Source organism: Gallus gallus, chromosome 5 (assembly GCF_016699485.2).
Source record: "Gallus gallus isolate bGalGal1 chromosome 5, bGalGal1.mat.broiler.GRCg7b, whole genome shotgun sequence".
In the NCBI taxonomy this organism is placed as follows: domain Eukaryota; kingdom Metazoa; phylum Chordata; class Aves; order Galliformes; family Phasianidae; genus Gallus; species Gallus gallus.
Window position 1 is genome coordinate 27,281,932 of NC_052536.1, and position 24,411 is coordinate 27,306,342.

General features: G+C 41.3%; 1 protein-coding gene across 5 annotated transcripts in view; it reads right to left on the reverse strand.

The window, feature by feature from the left end:
- Positions 1 to 24,411, reverse strand: part of SMOC1 (SPARC related modular calcium binding 1) — a 121,299-nt gene that overhangs the window by 51,168 nt on the left and 45,720 nt on the right. For all 5 annotated transcript variants that reach the window (XM_015287582.4, XM_004941688.5, XM_001231760.7 and 2 more), the window contains exons 3-5: positions 23,605 to 23,717; positions 14,522 to 14,621; positions 12,268 to 12,315 (exon numbers count right to left, since the gene is read on the reverse strand). In XM_015287582.4, coding sequence (XP_015143068.1) covers positions 12,268 to 12,315; positions 14,522 to 14,621; positions 23,605 to 23,717 — 261 coding nt within the window. The remainder of the gene's footprint in view (positions 1 to 12,267; positions 12,316 to 14,521; positions 14,622 to 23,604; positions 23,718 to 24,411) is intronic.

Genomic DNA, 24,411 nt, shown 5'->3' on the forward strand with positions numbered 1-24,411 from the left:
CCACCCGAGCACAGTTAAAGAATGCTAGTTTTATTACCTGTTGAGGAGTGGGACATGAAGCCCCAGCTCAGTTTCCAGGCTCTGCTTCTGTCATCTGGGAAGTTTTCAGACGTGACTGCAGACTGCCTGTTTTAGCAGACTGAGGTTTCGCAGCTTCTAGCAACGTTCTGAACAGATAAAGGTAAGAGAACCTGCAACCACCACTGAGCATGGCTGTTTTTCTTAAATAGCAGCATTAATGTCAGTGGTGTAAGCTCAAGTACAACATTTCGGAAAGCTATCACAATACCTTCAAATCAAAAGAAGTCATGAAGGCTACAGAAAGAGGCTGCCTATGGAAGCAAAGAATAGTTTTCATTCTGCTATGCACCCCTCTGTCCTTCAAAAGTCTGAAGCCATCCTCCTGCTGATACCCATATCTAAGGAAAAATGGAGGAAGAGCTAAAAGATCCAAGGGGACTGGATAGTTCATGGAACTGGTCATAACGCACAGCGTTAAAAAATGCCCGTTACCAAAAATCACGACTACCTGAAGAGTCATAGCCTGTTTCCTAATGGACAATGACAGCTGGCAGTGAGGATCAACTGATGGCCTTCACTGATCAGCTGGCACAAAAAAGCCTTTCTGTGGCAAATGCAATACACGGCCATAAATCCAGCACTTCCCTTCCTCCTCTCCCACTTCCCCAGTGGAATATTTCTCCCTGGAGAAAAAGATCAAGGTAATGAAGAGGAGAGAAAGAAAAGGACTAACCTCAGGGAGATAAATGATTGAAAGTAAAGAAAACTGCTATAATAAGCAGTGAATAAAGGAGAACTAGTCCTTGCATCAATGTAACAAAAGTTTAACCCAGGCACACATCAATGTAGGTTATGACAAAATTATGTGGGACAGCTCATGTCCATCTGCAAAGGGGACTTTAGGCATTCTTGTCCCAAAAAGGAGCACCGTCCATAGTAACAAAGGGAGAAAGGGAATTAAGCCAGAAAGAGGCAGCATGGTACACGCCCAGTCCAGGCTGCCCTGGAACTAAACTTCTCAAGGACAGTGGAGGCAGAACACAGAAAAAGAGAAGAGTGGTATTATAAGGGCTGGGCAAATGATAATCCCCCTTCAGCAAGAGCTGGAGAGTGCACTTTATGTTATCAATGTGCTTTTCTTCCCAGAGCAGAACCACCTCCATAGCACCAGCATTACTTGAGTGGCAAAAACAAGGAATCAGCAACAGACAGCTTTCTCTGAATACACACACAAATGAGACTGAAGAAGTGGAAGACGAGGAAGAGTCTTTTTTGTAGCTTCCCATTTGGTGGAAGCATACAATTTCATCTCAGTCTGTAAGTACCAGTAGTATGATAGAGACTGCAGGATTTTAAACCACAGTTTCTCATGTTTGAATCATTTTCCATTTGGATCCTTCTGCCTTGAGAATATCTGAAATAAAACAGGGAATATAAAATTTCTGCACAATTATTTCAACGTAGAATACCATCTCTCATAAGGAGATTTTAGCACTTGACATTGCCCCAAACTTGGACAAAAGTATGCAGAAAGCTCTACAGCAGTGTTAGCAGCTGCCTGAGCACAGACAAAAGCAGCAACCACCATACGATTTTTGTTTAGTCTCTGATTTAATTCCTCCAAACTATATCAGACATCTACTTTGAGGACCCTCAGCTTTGATGTGAAATAGCCTCTATTCACTCTCCCCCCCCACCCCCAACCCCAACCCTACCCCCTTGGCTACCTCTCCCAAAAGGCTGCTTAGAGTCCACAACCAAATCCCTCCTTGTTGCTCCCAGGCTCTGTAAGAGGGCAGATAGTTGCAGCTGTGGAAAAGGGAGCAAGGGTCTAAAAAGCAGGCAAGGATATTGCAATTTTGATCTTAGACTGCTTCACTGAAAGAGGAAAGAAGTAATGATCGTTGTGAAAGCTTCTTATGAGTAATTACCAGATTCCTCACTTTGGGAATGTTTTAGTAGCTACCTGAAATATATGGTGGCCTGGGGCAAGGGGCACGAAGAGTGTGATTAGAATCTCAGTCTCTCTTTGCTCTTTCCACAACATCACACACACACACTCCCTTTTCTCCTCTCCTTCCAGCGCTAGTCTCTTCAAGACAAAGGCTCCATAAATTCCCCTACATCTTCAAGGAACATAGCCTACAAGTGGGGGATGGAGACGGCAGCAAATTTCCCAGATCAATGGCCATTTGAAATTCAGACATATGGCTGAAGCCCTACAGCTGCATGTGTTAATTACCACACGTGTCCCCTGTAAAGCAGTCTGTTAAACACAAAAAGAAAACAGAAGAGAAAAAAGCCGTTCCAAGGGATTAAGTAAATAGTCTAAATTTTTGACCCTGCTCCCCCAGACACATGGCCACGTATAAGAACACAAGCTCCCTTCCTTTCTCGCCCGACACCTGCATGCTGAGGAAGCACAAGACCCCTTGCATCTCTAGCCATGTGCACTGAACCTATCACAAAGTGTACGTTCACCCTTCCAGCTCCCCCTCTCCCTCCCTCCCGAGCCTCTTCTCTCGCCAGCCCCTCTCCCTTTCTCCTTTAGAGGACTAATTCCTGGCTGACAACCAGACCAGTCTTGGGCTTACAATACACCTTTTCATTTCCTCACTGCAAAGAGAATGGATACCTCGCTGCTACGTGTGTATTGCATATGCGCAAATGAGGGAAAGCAAAAAAAAACTTATATTTTTCACCACTTCTTTTTGCAGTTTTGCTTTTATCTAAGATCATTAAAATAGAATGCAGATGTTTAAGTGAGCGAGTACAACTCTACTCTCTGACAACAGTGTCCCAGCTAGTTCATCCAAGGATCTGCATTTAGTCTGAAGGAGTTTTTATATTTCATTATGAAAATGAAGGAATTGTTCCTCTACCTGAGAGAAGGGATAGGGAAGAATGCAGAGATGCAGATGAGCAGAGTAACTGAATTGTGCCAAAGGACTTCCAAAGAATCTAACAAGCTTGAGAAGGAAATCGGTATATATGGAATAACGCATGGTTCACCAAAATGGAACAGTTAGGGCACAAGTGGCATCTTATTGTCAAACTTAAAATATTTGTATTTTAAGAGAAGGAAGATCATTCCACAAAGTTACAAGCACAAGACTGAGCTTAAGAACCACCATCAACTAAAGGTGCTTTTGTGAGTAGCTGAACAGTCACGATGAAATCTGTCAAGTCCATATACTTGAGAATTGCTTTGCTGCAACACCTAAAGGTCTCATCAGAATCTGAGCACACTAACATTTAATAAAAGACATGGATGCAGCCCAAAGAAACTCAGTCTGCTACTAAAACTCCTCCCATCCCTTCCTTTTATCAAAGCATTTTTCAATATATCTCCCTTGCTGTCAGTTTAAAACAAAATCCCAGATAAGTACATGTAGGGAAACTATTATTCCAGCTATGTTTTTATTCCCAGGGGTACCATCTCAGGAACTTGAATAAAGACCATGGTTGCCTGTCCAGCCTCCCCATCCCTTATTTACAAGCACATGTGCTTTGCCTCTTTTCAAGTTTCCCTGTAACAATTTTGTAGCTTATCTCCCATATAGAGAAACATTCATAGAGCTCATTGGATAGAGGACCTGAAAGGAAAGCACTTCCAGTCACACTCAACTGAACCACTGCACCCAAAACTTGAAATACATTTCCTGTTGCATTACTCTGATTTATGGAAAAAAAGTAATGTTTCAATGTTCAGATGTCTAAATTCTTCCATGGGATGCAAATACTCAAACTAAGTAGGGTCACATTAGGCTGGTACAAGAAGAAAGCTTCTAGCTTCATTTATCTGCAAATTCATCACTTTCTCCAGTTTATCCTCAGGTTTGTTTTTAAGAACCAATAACTGCAGAAGACAGGAAGTCTAGCACTATTAATTTCAAAGTTATAATGATGCTGTTTTAAAGGATCTAGAAAAAGATATAGCATAGCACTACAACATTTTGGCATGTTGATCCAGACACTTAAAGAGCTTATGAAGAATTTATTTTTTTTAACAACTCTTTAAAAAAAAGAAAAGGTGTCGAGACCACATAGCTACAAAGTACTTAAAAAACAAAAACAGCCCACAGTCCCTACAACTACTCCTTTTCTCTGCAAGCCGTAATTGGTCAGACACCAGGAATCTCTGTATAGCACATAAACAGTTAATAATACCTTAACAGATGTTGCTTAGTCAATTGGTAGCCTGCTTATTAGATCTACTCACCAGGCTGCTCAATACCATGACTTAATCATTTAAAAACCTTTACAGCTGTCCTTAAGACATTACAGACATGAGTAGTCTGTAGATTGCTATAATAACACTTGTAAACTACAATTTTATTAAGTCATATTATATAGACTAACCTACAGATTAGAACCGTTGCTTTATAGATGAAAGCAGAATTCTTGCATTATATCAAACAAAATATATGTTTTTTAAAAAAAAATTTGCCTTCTGCTCAAACTCACCAATGAAATTTTCTCCAGCCTCAAATTTGATGCATATGTTCTGAGGCCTCAGATAATGTCTTGATAAACAACTAAACAATTTCAGACACATCAGTAACGTGGGCACCCAAATGGATTGTTTTTAAATTCTACTGTTTGTGTAACAATTTTTGAAGTTGAATATTTCTTCCAGTTCTTAATGTTTCAAAAATCTGCTTCATTAATGAGATAAAATACTGCTTAGCACATTGGTCTGTTCTGGAAAATTGATCTACTGTGGGTGGTGGTGTGAAATTCCATGCTTCTTTCCTCAAAACAATGGATCAGGATTCTCAGGTAAAAGCTGGGCTCTCTCTATCTTACAAAATCAGTACTTCTGGCAAATTACAATCTGCTACACCTGTGAAATCTACTCACTTACTATAGTTAGATTTAATTGGCATTTAATAAGCAAATGTGCATATTGTGTACAATACAGGGACAGTGATAAGTACTAAACTGAATTCTTAACACCTGCAAACAGACAAACCTACCGATTAAAAGTAATTATACTTACAGAACTATTTTTTATAATGCAGAAACAAACTTCAATTCTCACCCTAAGTTTGCTTGGAAATACCAATACAAGCTAATCACCACCTTGTATGCTACAGACTCCATCCACAGAATTGTTCATCTGTGATTCACCAAGGCCTTTGCAGGCCCTTTGCAGCATTACTATTGCACTCATTCCTCCTGGTTCCTCCTCAGCCACCAGAGTTCTCACCCAGGTTCCTGAAAAGCAGCACACATTCCTGCTTCTTCCTACCCCCTGGTTCAATTTTAACAAGGTAGACGAGAAACTACTTCTATGTCTACGGGTCAGCTGCTATCACTGCATGATGGGACAAATCAAGCTTTTGCACTTATAGAGAGCTTGAAGCATTCACACAGCACAACGCACAGCAAATCTGATGCTTTCAGGAAGCAGATGGCTTACACATGCATATCTATACTATATGGAAACACCCTGTGCAACTTGTGCATGTAGGTGTACGCCCTACCCAGAAAAGGAAGAAGTATGTCAATCAATGCTTAGGAATGCTTCAGAATCAAACAGTTCAGAGAACATTGTTTTGCACGAGAATTCTCCCTCATCCATGCTTAAAAATTAGGATCTTATTTATCTTAAAATAAATAACACAAAGGATCCAGAATTGCCTGAGTAGCACTGCTGACTTAGCACCTGCCAATGTGCTGCAAGAAATTGATAACATGGTGACCACCAGTTAGAACCATCACCTTTCACTGCCCTAGTAAACTTGTATTTCCTTCATTTCCCTGATGGAGGCCATGCTATACTTCTGTCTTTCCCAGAGCTACTAGAAGCTGATAAAGACATCACAAAACATCTTTTCACTACTTACCAGATCAGAGAGGTGGGAATAATGGAGTGCTTGAAACCTGGTTTGTATAACAGTACAGCTCTGATCCAGGTTTGATCAGTACCTTACTGAATCCAGAAAAAAATGACAAAATAGAGTCTAAAGTCTCAAGTTTGGGTCACGTTTCACCTCAATGGCCTTGTCTACCAAGTGGGATGTTTTTGTCAAGATATCATCTGTCTGTTCGTACTTCTGAAACATACTAATCCCTTGGAGGCAGCACTCCCCTCCAGCAAGCACGCAGCAGATGAATTGGTGCCAGCTGCACCTGACTTCCTACCAACAGTAGATAAAGCTTCCAGGTCTCCAGGTACAAATGCTTCCATTTATTTACACTAACATAAGCCGTCTTCTGCTCAGGTTTGCCTGAGGAGAGCATTCACCCTTTACTGCTCAGTCTAATTACTGATGCAGACTAATAGCTCATTACTGATTCAAATTGCTACTACTGGCTGCACAACTAGTCCATGAGCATTCTCTGGAAGTTAAAACTCTTGGAAATCAGTAGGAAGAGAACCAGAGAGTGGGCCCACTCACCCACAGCTGCAGCTGAGGTTCTCCCTGCAATTGAGCCTGTCTGTGTGGCCATTTCATAAGGAGGAACCCAATTCTGCATTTTTAATTGACAGGAATTTTAAGTTGTTCATCTGAGGTTCCTCAAATTGCTTCAGTGTCTTCTTGTAGAAAGACACACCGTCTGCAAACTGATTGGGCAAAGTTTTCACAACTCCAAATGTGGGTCAAAGCACTGAATTCAATGCCTGCATGTGAGACAGTAAGCGCAACACTTCTCAAGCCAGATTTTCCCTCCTGTGGGGCCCATCAGAGCTCACATTCCACAAACATCACCACACCTGCCTCAGGCTCAGGGAATTGCAGATGCTATTGTCAGCTTTGGCAATAGGGAAATAAAGCTAGTCAAAACAAGCCTGGAACTTCATACACTGCAAGAAACTTCATGAAAGAAAAAGAGAGTTCATACTACTCCAGACTCTTCATAATGACAGACACTGATATTTCAGCCAGACTATATTTACCTGTACTTGATTCATCTTTTAATCCCTGATTATGGAACCACACTTCCTTTCCCATTTCCTTCATTCAGATAATATAAAATAGCATCAAGATCTCTCACACAGCATCTAGAATAGTTACAATCACTAACAAACAACTATCCTCACCTAAATGTTCATTTCACTTCTGTCTCCACTATTTCAACCCTTTCTCCACTATTAATTTACTCAGTTTCCAGTTTTAAGCAGAAAGACTGCATGAATTTATGGAAATAAAAAATTACAGGACTGCTTTTTTTACATCCCTCCACCTCCTGATCAGCCTGCTTTTCAGAGCCTGCTTGGGGACTGAAAGGCACTGCTCTTGGTTGCAATATGCCAAGTCTGCATCGCTGAGTTCTAAAGCCTCAACATTCCACAAATAAAGAAAATAAATTTTTGTATTTGCTTGTTTTGTTTCAAACGTGTGGCACAACTTCCCTTTAGCTGGAAAGAAACAAGCTGCATTCTTTAGGCAGTGAAGAAATCCAGTTATGTTGGCTCCCAGTATGCCTTTCACTGCATCTTAATATTTTAAGAAGTTCCCAGTGGGAGAGAGTAGAGGAGATCCAGCACTCTAGGGGACAGTGTGCATCTTCCAAATCTCTCAGGCTTTCAAACTAAGCAGCAGCTGGAGTGAATTAGTGCAAGAATCTCCTTATAAGAAAGGGCACAAGCAGAAATAAGTAACAGACAACAATCGGCAGGTTCTGGATGTCCTAATTCTACCCAAGAAAAACTGCACTATCTGACAAAAATCCGGGGCACTTTTTCCACCTGCCTGAAGGAACAGCATATGTCAGACTGGATGGGCTTCCTCATCTCTTAGGTATGGAAATTCCTCCCTCTTTTTCACTTCAGGATTGCTCAGTCTACCTTGAGAGAGAACAGACCACTTCAGAAGAGTTTAGAGTACCTTAACTTGGTACCCGAAGTCATTTGCTCAGTGACTCACCACTCTCTCACAGCACAGAGACCAGGACAGGGACCCACTTCCACCAGGAGGCTGGCTGTGAGAGCAGAGCCAGCAGAAAGGGTTGCTTGGCAGCCAGAGGGTCAGCACTGCTTGAGAGGCAGTGATACTCCATTACTACCTATCTTGCCAAAGGCACGGACTGAAGTATTTGGAAAACATCTCCCTTGGTACAGAACAGCAAAGCACACCATGCAAGGAAGTAAAGAAGCAGAGAGTTTTAGCCTACTCAGAAGGGCAGTGAATGACAGGGGAAGGACAAAGACCTTATCAAGCTTCAGTTCATCTCTCTGATGAACTGTAACTTGGGAGAAACATTTGGCACTGAGCACTAGGCCTCAGAGATGAAAGGGGCAAGAGGTCATAGAGGGTCAGACCAGTGCTGCCACAACACCACAGTTGAAGCCAGTAAACAATTCCCCCCCCCCCCCCCCTTTTTTTTTTTTTTTTTCCCAAACAAGAAGCAAACAGAATCCCAAATGGAATGAATTTGATCAAATAGATAATGCCAGCTGTTTTGGAAGAGTGTCTGCTGGCACAGACACAGGCAATACAGAATAGGCAAAATCAAGTCAACAAGGTACGTCTTAGCAAGAATGCTACACAGCACATCTAGCCCGGCATTACTTTAAGAATAGGAATGGAATAATAGAAGGTTCAAGTGATCTTGCATCAGCAAAAAGCCCTGTAATTTACACCAGGTAAGTTTGGGCACCTCTTTCACTGTTGTCCCCCTCCCTCACTCATTGCCAGCCCTTCTCTCCAACCCAACTCTGCCCCAGAAAACCGTCGCATCATCCTGAGTGCAAAATGACACGCTCTTATCAAGTGCAGACCTTTCACTTTGTTTGTTTCAGAGTTACAGATACTAACAACTTGCTGGGCATTTTTTAGTGAATTCCACAGATGCAGAAAGATTCTGTCTCTATTTCCCAGGAAATGGTCATGCTGAACATTGCAAGTGTGCATGGAAATATTCTTAACACCAGTCTGCAAACTGCTGCTTCAAAACACAGCACAGGAATGCACTGCTCAGTGTCCTGGGAACTCCACATGTGCTCATTGTAAACATCAGCTTGCTGTCAGCTAGCTTTTTTTGGAATTGCCCACCAAGGACACACACATCCTTCAGTACAATCAGCCACATTGTAGCATTCTTGCTGCGGCCTCCCTTCTTTGCACTCATCCTCCTGGCTCACTCAAGCCAGGGTGGACCAAGGCTCGGATAAGAGGGACAAACCTTATTTATAAAACTTTCCAGCAAACTGAATTCAGCACAGGAGGAATGTTGGTAAATGCCTGAATTGCAAGCCCTGGAGAGCCTGGGCTTCCATGCTACCATATAAGAACATGTCACCACTTCCCCAGTCCCAGCTCTTCTCTGCCTTCCAACAACAGGGCATTTCACAGACATGAAAGAAATCAATACTGGCTATTTTAAAGTTTTAAGTTTGGAGCCAACTTGATTTGATTTAAATTACCTTACAGGGCAAATTGCATGGGTAACTGGTGTTACATCATACAGCAAAAGCAGCAATGAAAACATGGATAACTAGAGCATGGGATTTAAAAATACAACAGATGCTTTGCCAGCACTATTGCCTGTTCTCTGAAAAAAGTTCCCAAGAACCACTTCTGGAGCTACATGTCAAGCCAATGACCATAAAGCCATTTCATTTTATCAGTAGTGAAACAGTTTGTGAACAGGAAGGACATATTACTTCACATCTCCTCCTGCCTCCATCATACCTATTGACCTCTAGAAACTAGGCCAAAGCATTTCAAGAAAGAGAGGTATTACTGATAGCCAGCCCCCTTCCAACATTATTTTCTTTCTCCTACATGACAGCTAACACACCAGTAAAGTTCCACCTTTCATTTGTCACCTAATAGCCTAAGTGTACCCACCTGCACTGTTTCCCAGGCAGAGCAGCCTCCATCCAAATAACTATTTTGCCCTAAAGCCCCAAAAGGCACCAACAGCATACAAAGTTTATTAGCTTCATATTTTACATTCCTGTATGAATAGGACAAAGGAAATCACCTCTGGGAGTTTTAGCTATTCCTTTTTCCTCCTGAGAGAGCCCATTCTGTGACAGGTTTGATCCAGAGACCCTGAACCAGAGGTGCAGAGAGGAGTCTGCTGTGCTTCCAAAAGCTAATTCAAATGAGAGTGGCCTAAACAGATGTCAGAAGTTTCTAACATGTGCCTCTACAATACAGATATTATCACTGATCCAATTTCGCCAGACTCCTCCTCATTCTGTCCTTTTTGTATTCTTGCAAAGGGAAGTCTTCTCAGGAAGACTCTGAATACTCAGCTAGAATGGATGGTTATAGCCATGTTGGCTAGCCACCAGCCTTTAAAGAAGCCAGACCTCCAGTGAACAACATGCCTCAGGGAAGACAGGCTGCCTGTTCTTGTTTCAGGTTTCCTTACCACAAATCCCATTCTGAGTCACAGCAACGTCAGTCAAGAAGTGCTGATGAAAAAGTCAAATTCATTTTTAGATAAGGCATTGTTCGCTAGTCAAAAGAGTAATGCAAACTCAAAAATTTTAAACCAAATTATTTCAGCTTCTGAAAGCTTTCTCAATTTCAAAAGACCTATACAGACTATTTAATAATCACTCACAGGGATTTTTTCTAATATGAAGGAGAAAGGCTTATATGGAGGCTTCCAACAGATGAACACATTCAGAATTGGAGAGGATGTAAAGTTTACATGATTGCTTGAAGCATGCTGGCCCAAAGGGAAATGTTTTTCTTTTCTTGACAGCTACTGACTGCATAGGATATTTCTCCATCCATGTGATCACGCTTCGCATTCCTGAAATAGGATGCCAGAGGCAGCACGCAGAACAGTCAATTTATGTTACGAATTTTAGATTAATTCCTTCCATTTACAGTTCTTTTCTTCTGAACTTTTTGGCTGGAATGTACAGACGTTTTTCCCTTTGCTCCTGTTTCTTATGAAATCCTATGTCAGCTGCTTCTCATTCTAAAAGGACAAACCAGGACTACTCAGGTAGAAAGCCTACAAACAACTCCCACTCTAAAATAATGCAAGAGCTACTTGATTTGCTTGTACTTCAGGCTAGACTAGCAATGGTTGTATTAATAGAATGATAACAATATGTTCAAGGTGGCAATTACACAGGCTGTGAGGTTTAATAGATAATTACACATTTACAGAGACACATCCTTATCTGAAGTAAGAAGAATGCTTTAGCCTTCAGTCTTAAATTAATAGTTTTTCTTGCCTCTTTCTTCTCCTTACCTTTTCCTGAGCTACCATAAACAACAAATAGACTGGAGAGCAGATATGTTCAAAAATGCATCATTGCTCTGAGCATAACAATTCCTGTTAAGTGACAGTCCCAGCATAGAAATGTTTTTCAAATTAAAATTAGGCACCAAGGTAGGCATCTTCCTGCATTTTTAAGTCTCAGGAGTAATTGATTTAGAGTTAGCAGTAACAGCCTGCTTCATATATCTAAACAGGAACTACTCCCAGGGGAAACTGTCTTCATTCTCACCAGTAGGAGTGAGATGGCACTCAACACAGTTCTTCTACTGTAAGGGGAAGCTAAAAAGTTGACTCTGAGTGGGGAGTTAAGGAGAAAATGGATTGAAAAACAGCATGTAGGACATCTAAAGACAAACTTGATTGCTCATCAATGTATACTCTAGTGACCATCCATCCCATGACTATTTCAGTGAACATAAATCGGAGGACACAGGGAAGGCCTACTAATACACAAATGAGAGGAGCAGTGACACATCCAGCACCTTGCCAGAAGAGGCAAGGACTGAAGAAAGCAGTGAAAGGAAGGATGGCCAATGCTTAATGCACAAAAGAGTAAGGTTTACAAGAGCAGATGAATGTTAATGTAGGTCTGCTCCAATAGGCCAGAAGGTTTTATGCAGATCAGTTTAAAAAAAAACCCACAACCAACCCACACACCTTTACAGTACATGTAAGGTCACCATCATGACTGCAAGTGTATCCCTAATCTCTAGGGATTTTACTGAGAAACACTTGTAGCCAACATCAAGGCAAACAAACAAAGGCTATCCCATACCTGCTATACCTTTGGGAAGCTCTGCTTTCATTTGCCATTTCTCAGCTGATGAACACAGAGAAAAGTAAACAGTTTTTCGTCCATAGAGTAATGCACGAACACACTGTCACCTTATTTCTCCTACCGTAGGGGGAGGTCTAAAAGCACGTAAGCCTCTTATACATAGAGCTGTTTAGAAACCCAGGTTCTAAGTTATCCCAACAGACTTGGCTGGGGAACTATTTGCTATTACAAAACAACTTGCTGAAGCACAGGACTCCACTCACCTTTCCTCCCTGAGTTACCCTGGCTTGACGGTTTATCAGTTACAGAACCTAAAGTGGAAAAAAAAGGAAAGAAACATTTTTAGATGCTGAAGGATCACACAGAATATGTAACATTACCTGAAAACAGTCAATTTCTCAATCTAAAAAAGCATCTGTTTTATTGCCAACAGCTTGGTTTACAATTCAGAGATCCTGTGGCTTCAACCAACTGGGACAGCGTAAGGAAGTTTTATGCATTAAGGTTGTGAAACTAGGATGTGGGTAAACAAGAAATCTTTAGTATTTGGACCCAGTGATTTGAAAGAGTTTAACACAGCAGTGCACTAGTAAGAAACCTGGAATAAATCCAAGGACAAGAAGGAAAGATCAATAAGAGTCACTTCTTTGGTTTGCAAACGTCAAGAAGAACAAATCATAAACAGTGGGGAGAGCATGCAGGGAATGCAAGGGGCAGTACTCTAAAGGAAAGGGATTAAGAGGGACAATTTCCAGAAAACTGATTTCAACCAGGCCCTGAACATCCACAACCATTTGAAAAGAGACACTGGATAAGTTCCAGCATGTACTTGAATACATCCTGTTTACTTCAGTATACAATTAAAATTTCATATAATATATATGATTCTGCACTTGCTTGTACAGTTTTAGTGCTTCACCATGAATTTTTCACTAAAACTTGAGCAGATAATTAAGGCTTTCTGAATAAATCTATTGCAAAAGCGTAAAAATCCACAGCAAGCATTTCTTTTTTTGTCAAACAGTTTTATTCTCAGGAAACTGATTCTTCCATGCATCATTACTGAACAGTTCCAGTGACTACTGTTCCTTCAGGAAACATAGATCTAAAGTTAGTTTCAAGGAGGCAGCTTTGACAGCACCAAGAGTCCAGTCAAGACAAGCCCTAAACTTTATTGGCCGGGCACCTGAACTTGCAGACCAGTTCCCCACAGGTCTACTGCCGAATTACAGGTAGGAATCAGGTACACAATCCTAGTAGTCATAGGCTAACTTCTGAGTGTCCTACAAAACACAGTGACTCTTGATCCCTGGTAATGAAATTTTATAAACAGCTCAAGAGTCAGAGAACAGATGAGAAGAACATGCTCTAAAACGTGCTCTGCCAAATCTGGAATGGTGGGTGAAAGCCAAATTACTGTACAGATCTTACTTTCTTTCCATGTACCTGTGAAACACCAAGCACCCCCTCAAGCTACCTTACTTGACCCGCTGATCCACAGATATCTCTACAACTCAACTTGAATACTCACACAAGTCACTATGTTTGCTTATTGCCACAACACATCCTACAATCAAGAAGATGCTGAAAAAAATGAGGAGGATTACAAAGAAAGGGTTGACTACTACCATGCTCACACCTAATGGGCAAACTCTGCAAGGTGTGAGAGCAGAAATGTATCAAATATCTGTGAGGTGCAAACCGTACAGCATGAAGCCAAAGGCAGCAGTCCCTACATGGCATTACTTAACATATTAGACAAGCCTATGCCTACTTTCTTTTCTTCTGGAGGGCAATGGGTCATAATTCTAGTGTCATTTCTAAATTCTCCCAAACTGCAGAAACCAGCCTCCTATTGCTCCCTGTGCCTAGTATTTGCCACAGCCACTGCAGTTCTGCTCACAGCCCATAAAGCTAAAATCTAAACCAGGAATTTGGGCCATACGAAAATCTGAAGCCCTTCTCCAGCCTCATTCTATTTGAGCTGTGGGTTGCTGTACTGAACTGTGGGGAGAAACAAAACTTTAGTCTGCCTTAAGTGCAGAAAATGATGACTTGTGAAGTCTGAGTGCGTTTCTGCCAACCTCTGAAGGCAACATGACTCCAGAACCCAAGTCAGTGCAATCTGAGAGCCACTTCTTTTAAGTACAGCTTATGGAATAAGAGCTATCCCATCTGCCGTGGGGACCCCTGGTTTTGGTGTACACAGTAATACTGCAGCTTGTGCCTCAGCAACCACAAGCTGTGCTTCCACTCTGTTACCTTAGGGACTTTTCTCCGTGAGCCTTGTAAGAGTGTCAAGTACCTTTGGTGCCAGGTGGAAATGCCACAGCCCAAGCTTCCTTGAAGGTTCCAAATGCCAGCAAGCAAACAGGGAGATACAAGCAACAATTGCAGTTATAAATTGGGTAAACTGGCTGAGTCACCTGAAAAGATTAAGCACTCTGAACAGGACATGTCCACCCCATGCCCCTTCGGTTATCAAAAAGGTATGTGTTGAAGCCACTCCCACAGTACCTGAACATACAGGAGTTTTGTTCTGTACAGAAGAGCCGCTAATAGGCTTGCCATCAGGTGTCACACACCAGCAGTATCCAGTGTAGGTATGGCACTGTACCTGTTTGATAAAACAAAGAGCAGGCATTTCAAATCTCACTCTCACCCACCGCTGCTATTACAATCCAGCATTTCAGTGGCAGTCCCAGCTCTGAAGCATCACAAAGAAATACTTCAGACCAAGGAAGTCACATACAAGAGTACATTGGTGGATATGTTTTTTTTGACAAAAACTTTTTCCTCCCACCTCCCTCCCCAAAGAAAGGTTATTTTTCCTACTCCGTTAGCTGCAATTCAGGAGGTAACAGAAGTTACAGAAACTCAGCTGAGAACACTTCAGTTTGGGTATGCAGCAATCATGTCTCAGCTCATCCCACCCTTTGCTAAATCTTGTTTACTATTCACTATTAAATAATCTCTCCTTGGAGTCCCATCACATCCTGGTTGTAATGAGGAAAGGCCATCTCAGCCCATTTCCACAGCCACTGATTGAGAGCAGTGCTCTGTGGGAGTAGGGAGAGCATTTTGTTCAGTACACACAGCTAGAAAAACACAACATTTCACTTAATATGTTAACAAACTTTCTCCAGATTTGAGCTCACTCTTATTACTATGTCAACTCAGGCAGCAGGAGCAAGATGCTTGCTCTTTGTCTATTGACAAGAATTTCAGAACACTTGATGAAGGATGCATGAGCCAAAAGGTGCACGGCACAAAATTCAGTTACCTCATGTTTAAACCTCTGCATCTGAACTTAACATTTAGAATTGCCTAGCTCTTTCCATCACTGTGGAAGGACACCAGAATGAGTAGTTCATATGTGAGTAAAGAAATCCTGACCTAGTGGCGCAGTCTTAGTGATGTCTATGCAGATATTATTTCAGTGGCACTGTAATTTCATCCAACTAAATAAATCTCATTACATCTTTTGCCTCACCTTTCACAGAGTGATCAGCACTTAGATAAAATTGAGGATGACATTTGACTTCTCTTGAGACAAAAGCAAATGATCATCATACAGACATCTGTGTAAATACTATCAGTTTCCAAAATTCTTCCTAGCAAACACACTTTCAGTTGTGGCCAAGTCTGTGCATCAGTAATACCAGCATCCTGGCATGGTATAGCAGTTCTTAAACTAACACAGGCCCTAGAGATGGCTCCATCATAGAGTTCTGATAAGGCCATGAAATTGAATCACTTCAGAAACCTTCTAATTTTGTTTTTAAACTGAATTCTGTCTCTTCTCCGTCTTCTCCAAGGAAGTTCACTGAAGTTGATTTCCCTTTCCAGTACTCTCTGCAGAGAACAGAAGAGCGATAAGGTATTTGCACCATTCCCTTCATTAGGGATCCTTCAGAACTAGAGTACTTATTCCCCCTCTTGTTGACAGCTGGCTCTGATTCCCTAAGGTAGCGGAGTTTGTTCAGAGACTTAACGATGGTCTTTTTAAGAGGCTTTGAGTATCACATAAAACATGATCTAAGAGCAATTATACCACAGTACCACGTGTTTATATTGGATTTTACTAAAGCACAAAGCAATCATTTTGCCTCAAGCAAATTCACATTTAGCAGCCAAAATCAACAATACTCTCACGTACCCACATTACTAAATTCACTCTTGCTGCTATCTGCACACTTTCTTTTTTATTCTCTCAAAATAACACAAAATTGATTGCAAATTATTCAAAAGCATTATGAATATAACTAGCGAAAATCAAATTGCAAAGTACTTCTTATTGCTTGGTTCAATCAATGACACATTTATTATACATGGAATAGAAATGCTTGGATTTCTGTGTCTAATGTTTATCTTTGCTGATCTTATGCACGTTATTGCATTCCCAACAGCACAAGATGCTGGCTTTACATCTGAGCTCTAATAGTAAAAAAAAAGAGCAAGATCATTACATTTTATATTATAGAAGTGTCTGCATTTTCGATCACTTTGTCTGAATTGGACATCCCAACTCAAGTGTTTTCAAACAAGGGTACAATGAACATTGTTGGGTTTTTTAGTAAGTTCCTGTTTTTGCTTAATTTAACATAAAAATGTGAGAGCATCATTTCTTCTGGAACTCCTAATATAGCTAGCATTTTTTTAAAAATTCAAGTGAATTGAAAGTCCTTTAGTCAAGCCTTCAGAAAATAACAGAGTTGATGGCAGAGAAGTCCAAGAAGTGTACTGACAGATTGAGGACAGACACATCAACTAAGAGCATATTATGCACCTTATTCCATTGGAAAGCTACCTACTGCATATCAATCATTTACTCAATTCAAGGATATTATATTAATACAGGCAAAGAAATGTCGTGAATAACTAAAATGAAACCTGGTCCTCTCAGTACTGGTATCACATAGCACCTTTCCATAAGAAATAAAAATAAAAGAATCTCAAACTGACAGCACTTTCACACCTACCACGTATTTTACTGCAGCACAAAATGACACTCCTACAATGGTCAGAAGGAGCAATGAAAGCTCAGCCTGTGTCTTTTCATTCCTAAAGACAGGACAACTATGAAGAGCAGATACTCCATAAACCTCAAAAATTCACCTCAGTTGGCTTTCCTGAATGTCTTCACGTTAAGAGATGTTACCTTTCATAATGATACCTGGAAAGGTCTCAGCACATTAAGATGTCATAAGAATACTGGCCTACAGACTAGAGAGCTTACAGCTTAAAGGCTGTAAAAACAAACAAACAACAACAAAACTGGAATAGTCTTCATCAATTATGCTGTAACTTTGAAAAATGTAAAGGCAATAAGCTGATCCAGCACCATTTCTAAGCATTGTGCGCAGACAAAATAAGACATTGTAAAGTATTAATTGTTCCAGAGTTCCTAACAGCAAGGAACCTTGGAGATTTGGCTGTGTTTTGTTTTGTTTTTCATTTTTTCAATGAGTTTCCAATGATCTTAGGCTAGAGTTGTGTTTCACATTAAAATTTTCTACTTGAAATTCATCCTCAATCTAATCTTACTCCCACAGTAACAAGATTTTTAGATATTGCTTTAGTCAGAAAAGTAGAAATGACACAGGTTTACTGCACAAATCTAATCTGTGGCTACTGAGTTTCTTACTTGGGTTACACCTAAAGCAAGTTTTACTCCTCTTTTTTTTCCCCTCTCATTAATCTTCTAAAGCCGACTACGCTTTGACACATGAAAAAGACATAATCAGTTCTACAAACAAAATGACTAACCAAGCTCCAGAGTGCTCAGTGCTGCAGGAAAGGCTAATTACAGACAGCTATGCATCTCCAGCTGCCATACACCTGTCCAACAGCAAAACATTTAACGTTACATAGGAGGGAACCAGAGAAATAAAATCAGCGGTCTTCCAGATTCCCCACTAACATCTACACTTTCAAAAATAAATAAATAAATAAAAATTGAACTGCAGTTTAAAGCTCTGCGAGCATCTGCATCCCTGAATATGCAGGACAACACCCCTTTCATATTGCTGGGGTGAGAGATATGCCACCTTAGCTGTGCCTCAACCAGATGATGAAAAGCTCGAGGGCCAAGCCCAACAAAAATTGCTCTGCTGCCACTGCCCAAATTAAGAGTGTGACTGTGCCACCACAATGTGTGAAATTAAACAGCAGTTACCACACTAGCCACTGCCTGCATGAATGAACACCTGCCTTCATTGTGCTCATTACAATATGAAAACATCAAATCCACGGTCACTGGCAGACACCTCTGCCTCTTAATTCCTGAGGGAAAAAGCCACCAGTGTTCGGGTTTCCTCAGCACCTCAGTGGCAATGCCAGAATCAGGCTCCCAAGCAGTCTTCAACTTCTTAACAAGCAAGCCATACCCTCCCCTCTCAGCTTTATGACAAAGGTGAATCAAGGGGCTGGTTATTCATCCTTACCCCACCTCTGCTCTGGTTTAAATATCTCGCAGGACTGCTTAGGTCTGGACTGCATCTTTCTTGCTTCCAGGCTGTCAGCTGACTACTGTCAGAAGCCTGCCTTTCTTATACTGACAGTTTTAGGGAGCAATCAACCTACAACTTAAGTTTGAGCTTCTTTGGAACTCCAATCCCTTAAACCGTTCTCATCACTTTTTCTGTTTCCTGCTCACATTTAACTCTTCCCAAATGACACTGTGCAGACACATTCCCATATTCCCACCAAGGCTTTCTGAAGCACCTTTCCTCACATCTACACAGTGTTCAGGAAACATTTGCTTCACGGCAATTTCACTATTAATATAATTAGGGAAAAGTGATTTGTGGCAAAAGCATGACAGCCATGTTCAAGAGTACGGCCAGCAGACACACTCTGCACAGTTATCACTTTTAGCAGGAAAGCAATCCCCAGATAAAGTCACATTGATCCTTTCAGAAGCAAAAAGTGACTCTTACTATTAAGGATGAATGATCTCATACTGTCACTTTCCATAAGGTTTCCCACTTGTGTTTTAAATATCTTTTCCTTTACTCTCTAAACTGGTTCTTCCTTGAAGAAATGCCATACATATATATATCTCAGCTGCTCACAGGCAGACTTGAAAAAAAAAAACAAAGCTAAACAGTGGAAGGAGGTGGCAAAACAGCAAGACATCACAAAGAGCCACACAAGACTACACCCTCAGAGCAAGGTTAAGATTATTCATGTTCATATTCATTTGACTGAAACTGATTCTGTTTAAAACCTCAGCAACCTTTTCTAAAAAAAACTGCTTGGGGGGAAACTATGAAGAATGCAAGTCTCTCTCAGCCCATGGCAACAAGCCCAATGGCACCAGGCAGCAAAAGAAAGTGCGCAGATTACCCAATAGAGCCTGTTGTTTATGAAGAACAGATCACAGCAGGTTAAGTGCAGCATGGAAAGGGAATGGCATTTATGCAAAATACAGCATAACAACAAAAAGGAGAGAGCCAGTCTTGGGAACAGAAACTGGTTTTAGCCACGTCCAATTCTGCACAACAGTACATGACCTCAGTTTTGTACAATTAATCAAATCACTCCTATCAAACAAGCATCCTTATGTTCTGAATAACTCAAATTTTATCTGCCTGCTCATATTATTATTGGTTAATCACTGAGAAGTAATAATCCTCACACAGTGACTGAAATATGGAGAAACAGCCTTACTGTGTTTTCCAGAGTAATTCACCACGTCTGTCCCTATACACAATCATTCTATTGTGCCTTCAACACCACCACCTCTTCCACACTGAAGATCCACATTACATTTTTAGATGTATAAGCAGTGCTAAAAGGGAGGCTTGAGAAGGTCTTGGCAATACACAGACTCCTAGAATAAGGGAAGCAATGGACATGGTGCGTAGGTACAATTATGAAAAATAAGGAATTGACAGGTGGTTGTTCTCCTTCATGCAGTACACAAAATTCATTATAAGTAGCTCTGACTAGGAAAATTGGACATCCATCAATATAATTGGTGGCAACATTTCTTTTCAGTCTAAATTTTGCAGGCTATGAAAGGAGTCTATAGGAGCATGCGTAAGACACGCAGGACACCTTCAAAGTGTTTAAACATAAACCAAAGCAAAGTCTTTGCCCTCCTCCCTTCTACCGCTATTACTACATCCAACTGTTCGGTCTTTGAGCCAGTTCTTCTGCAGGAGAGCAGGAGGAACTAAGACAAGCAACGTCTCCATTGACAGCTGCACCCTATGCAGCACACATTGCAGGGGGCAGAACACCAGAGCAGCTATGTCCTGGTTCCCAAGCCTACAGTCTCATTCAAAGTGTGGTAGATCCAGCCCCCAAACTCAATCTGTTTTGTTCTGCTTGAAATTCAAGGAGCTAGAAAGCATCGACATGAGCTGCCTCAAAAAGCCTCACTTAGCACTGTTCTCTGTGTTCACTCATAGTGCAACACATGATAGCAATTTGGTTTCTAATCAAGAGGATGATGATGAAACAAAGTCAACAGCTCAATCTGGTAAAGATCAAGTAGGTTCTGTGAAGACACTGTTAGCACTACCAAATGCAGTTTCCAAACATGCACTGTTTCTGTTTCTTGCTCCCACAAGAATTTCATGAATTTCCACTCATTAACGAAACAAAAACAGATATTTTGAAGTCTGATGGCAAGGACAGTGATGTTGGCCTGAACATCTACATGCTATGTATACATCTACAAGAAATAGGCTCACCTCAAGATCTGTGAGTGCTGTAACAAGCAAGACATCTGATATTCTATGTATACACATGCATATTTTATCCCTCTCATCAAAATTTTTCTTTCATCTTAAGTATGTCTGCAATAAAAGTTACATGACAGGGATGAAATTGCTGAAAAATCTTCCCTAGGCAACTCCAAGTACAGGGTATACCCTGAAATGTGTGTAACTGGTTAGATTCCTGTTGGGACAGGGATCCAAAGCTGAAGATCTTACTGGATATTCCTCCTAATACATCACTGAGAGATGCTACTCTGTTGTAAGCTTCCCAGATGAGATTCTGGAGTTTGGATGGAGCTACTCTGGGGTACTGAACCAGAATAAACTAATAACAGCACAGATCTGACTTCTGCAAAGCCCCAGGCACTTGAAGAACCAGCATACACAGCTCTTCCGCAGAGCAGAACCTAGGGGAGCCAATTCTCTGCTAAAGAGATGCAGTGTCCAAACAACCTCCAACAGACCAGATCTATTTGTGAGCAGCTGGAAGCAAAAGCTGTTTATACTGTTTACCAAAATTCTACTTTTTAATCATGCTTTTAAAATCAAGTTAAATTAATTTGAAGCAGAAGCTAAAATGTTTGGCTCAAATGCAGATTGAAACCAGTTAACTTCCTCGGCCATTGTTTTTCATTCACATCTTCGGCAGGGACAACGACCTTAAATGTTGCAATACAACTGATGAAGCTGGCTGCTGAGGTATGTGGAACACAGGGCGTTAAGATCCAAGGAATGATATGAATTTCAGCTAATGCCAGCTGCAAAAGGATCACGGGCTTTCCTCCACATGCCAGGTAAAACAAAAGAATTTTCATGTTCACAGCAGATAGAACTAAATAAAGGAAGAATGTGAAACATCACTTGGCCATCAGAATACACAACTTTTTCTAAGCACTTTCATGCTGCTCCTCCACTGAGAACACTGGCAAACCACACTGGCCAGGGAACGTGCAGAAAAGAAGCCCAATAACTGCACCACAGCCCAGATGCCAGCACCCAACTACCAGCTAAGCCTGTCTAAAATAAAGCTTTATCAACTTTGTCCTCATTCTAGCATCTTAAAATTCACCTGCACCCCCTGCTTTAATCTCCAAGAGCTGGAGATGGACAGCTAACAAACACTGACAAGTCAGCTTTCCTTACTACTTTCTTCTTGACCTATGAAGTTCAACACGCAACAATTAGTTGGCTGCTATGCTAGGTTTTTATAAGTATTCCATTCCAGTGCCAACATAACCTGAGCAACTCTGCACAAGATCCAATTTCAACAATTGGTTGAGGCTGTCGTTAGATTTTAAGAAACTGCAGCCACATCTCTTACTCCCACCTTCCTGAGATGCCCCATGCTGCACATCGATAAGATGCTGCTCCAAAGAAGCATGCGGAGTTGGCACAATGGATAAAACTTTCCCCACTTCACCATGAAAAAAAAAACAACCCAACAACAGAACAAAAACACTCCCACGCAACAGATAATGAGAGGGTAAGGTTGAGAGGGAATACAGACTTTTCATGGGTTATCACAAAAAAAAATCTTTCCTTTCCTTTTCCCCCAGGCACTGCAAAGTGTTTGAACCAGCCCCAAAGCTTTCTGAGCTTCTCATCTTTTTGAAGCCAATATCGATTTTATTTTGGACTTTTTTTTAAAACCCTCCAAAGACTTTGCAAACAACAACTATCAAATCCTCAGATTTCTCGGAGACACAAGATATCTAGAACAGTGCTAGATACAGGAAAGCTATGACAAAACGTTGCACGATTTATCCAAGCTCACAAAGCCACCCAGGATGCAGAATTTGGGTTTTTGAGATCTGCCACAGTGAGCAAACATCTTATGTCTCCTATCTGTCAGGGAACAGCACATGAAGCATTTTTAACATCCAGTTCAGTCAGCACTAGAACATTACTCAACATGCCAGTGGTAACAGAGCCAAATAACACCGCACATTTCTACCCTGCCTTGGCAATGTCCCATCACTGGAAGTGTTCAAGGCGAGGTTGGATGGGGCTCTGAGCAACTCGATCTAGTGAAAGGTGTCTAGATGATCCTTCAGGTCCCTTCCAACCCAAACCATTTTACGATTAGCAGACCAGTCTTCCTATCCAAATTTCCTTCAAGAGTGCTTACCTTTTGCCACAACTATTCCAACTTCTCTGGGAGCCTGGCGTATGTCTCCCAGCTGAACTATTTGTGAAAGATTTTCAGTGATCAAGATTGAATACTGATTTTGCACCGATATTAAAGGCCAACAAACAGTGAGCCTCCCCCGCTATCCCCTCTTGGGATAACTGCTTCTCAAGAGAAGCAACATTATGAAACAGTCCACTAACCCATCACATCACTTAGTTCCAGCAAGTAACCACTTAAGAATCAGAAACCCTAAACAATTCTCAACACTTCTTTTCTAGACCCCCAAGCCACAATAGAGCAAAGAATAAGAAGCAAGAGTATGTCAATAACAAGTGCCATACTAGGGGAAGAGGCTCAGTAGACCACTCTTATGCTGAGATAGATGAAGCACCGGTAAAAGCAGAGTAAGTTTGGTTCATCCTGTTCTGTGTGAGTCAAAATTCACTTTTCAGCTCATCTTCAGAGAAAACTTGGTCTCCCCTGCAACTTCCAGCATAGAAGATTTGCTTCTGTGCTACACTGGAGACAGATGCCATCACATATGTATGCGTCTTAAGGTACAGATGGTGACTGAATCAATGTTTCCTATTGGTTAAACAAGTCCTCAGCTTTCAGCACCTTCACCTTAGTAATCAGGCTGTGTACCCACACTGCCATTCTCACTTGGCTCACACCTTAACAGTAAATCCCTTGCAGTCGCTAAGAGCCTGCCTGAAGGAAGACAATGCAAACTTTACCTGCGTGAATGACCCATCCTCATTGCATTCTGGGATGAAGACTGCTTCCTGGGGCTTCTTTGCCTGTTCCAGTGCTTGAGCTCTCTCTAATCGACACTTGCTTTGGCCAGCATCTACAAAAAAAAGAAGCAAACCCCACTTAGATTGCAAATAAACATTTGGATTCTTCATAGCTACCAGATGCACAACACAGCTGAGAAGAAATTTTTAAAAAGGCATCAATAACCATTACCTGCACGTTAAAAAGGCAGCTATGGAGTTAGCAGTGATGACTCCCAAAGACAAATCTGTAGCGTCAAACTTTGAAACAATTAATGAAGAGCTGCCTAATTCCTCTCGACAATAGCATTTGTGGTCATCCACATTTGAGGCTTCTTCCATACATAATATTTACACAGTGAAAGGTCCTACTGGAGGAAGTTGTGTTTGTTCTGCTGTTTACAGCCTGTAACTGAGCATAAGCCAAATAATTTAGGCTGAGGAGAGAACAACGTGAAAGCAGGGATGGCCCCAGCAAAGGTTCTCTGAGCAATTCTCCCAGTTAGATGCCAAAATAACCAGTCACCCAGCCAAGCTTTCACCTTCACGTGGTTCAGACAAGGTAGAAGTGTCACTGCCTGCAGTTTACTGAAACCTATCTTCTACCTCTAGTCCCATAGCTTGTAGCTAGGTATGCATTACACCCCCTCATACCAGCTACTCAGCTGCCAACAAGAAATGCTGCTCTGTCAGCTGAGCTTGAAGGGGTTAAGAACTCAGTTCTGCACTTATTTCAGCTGATGGCTGCATGTAGCATGACCTTAACCC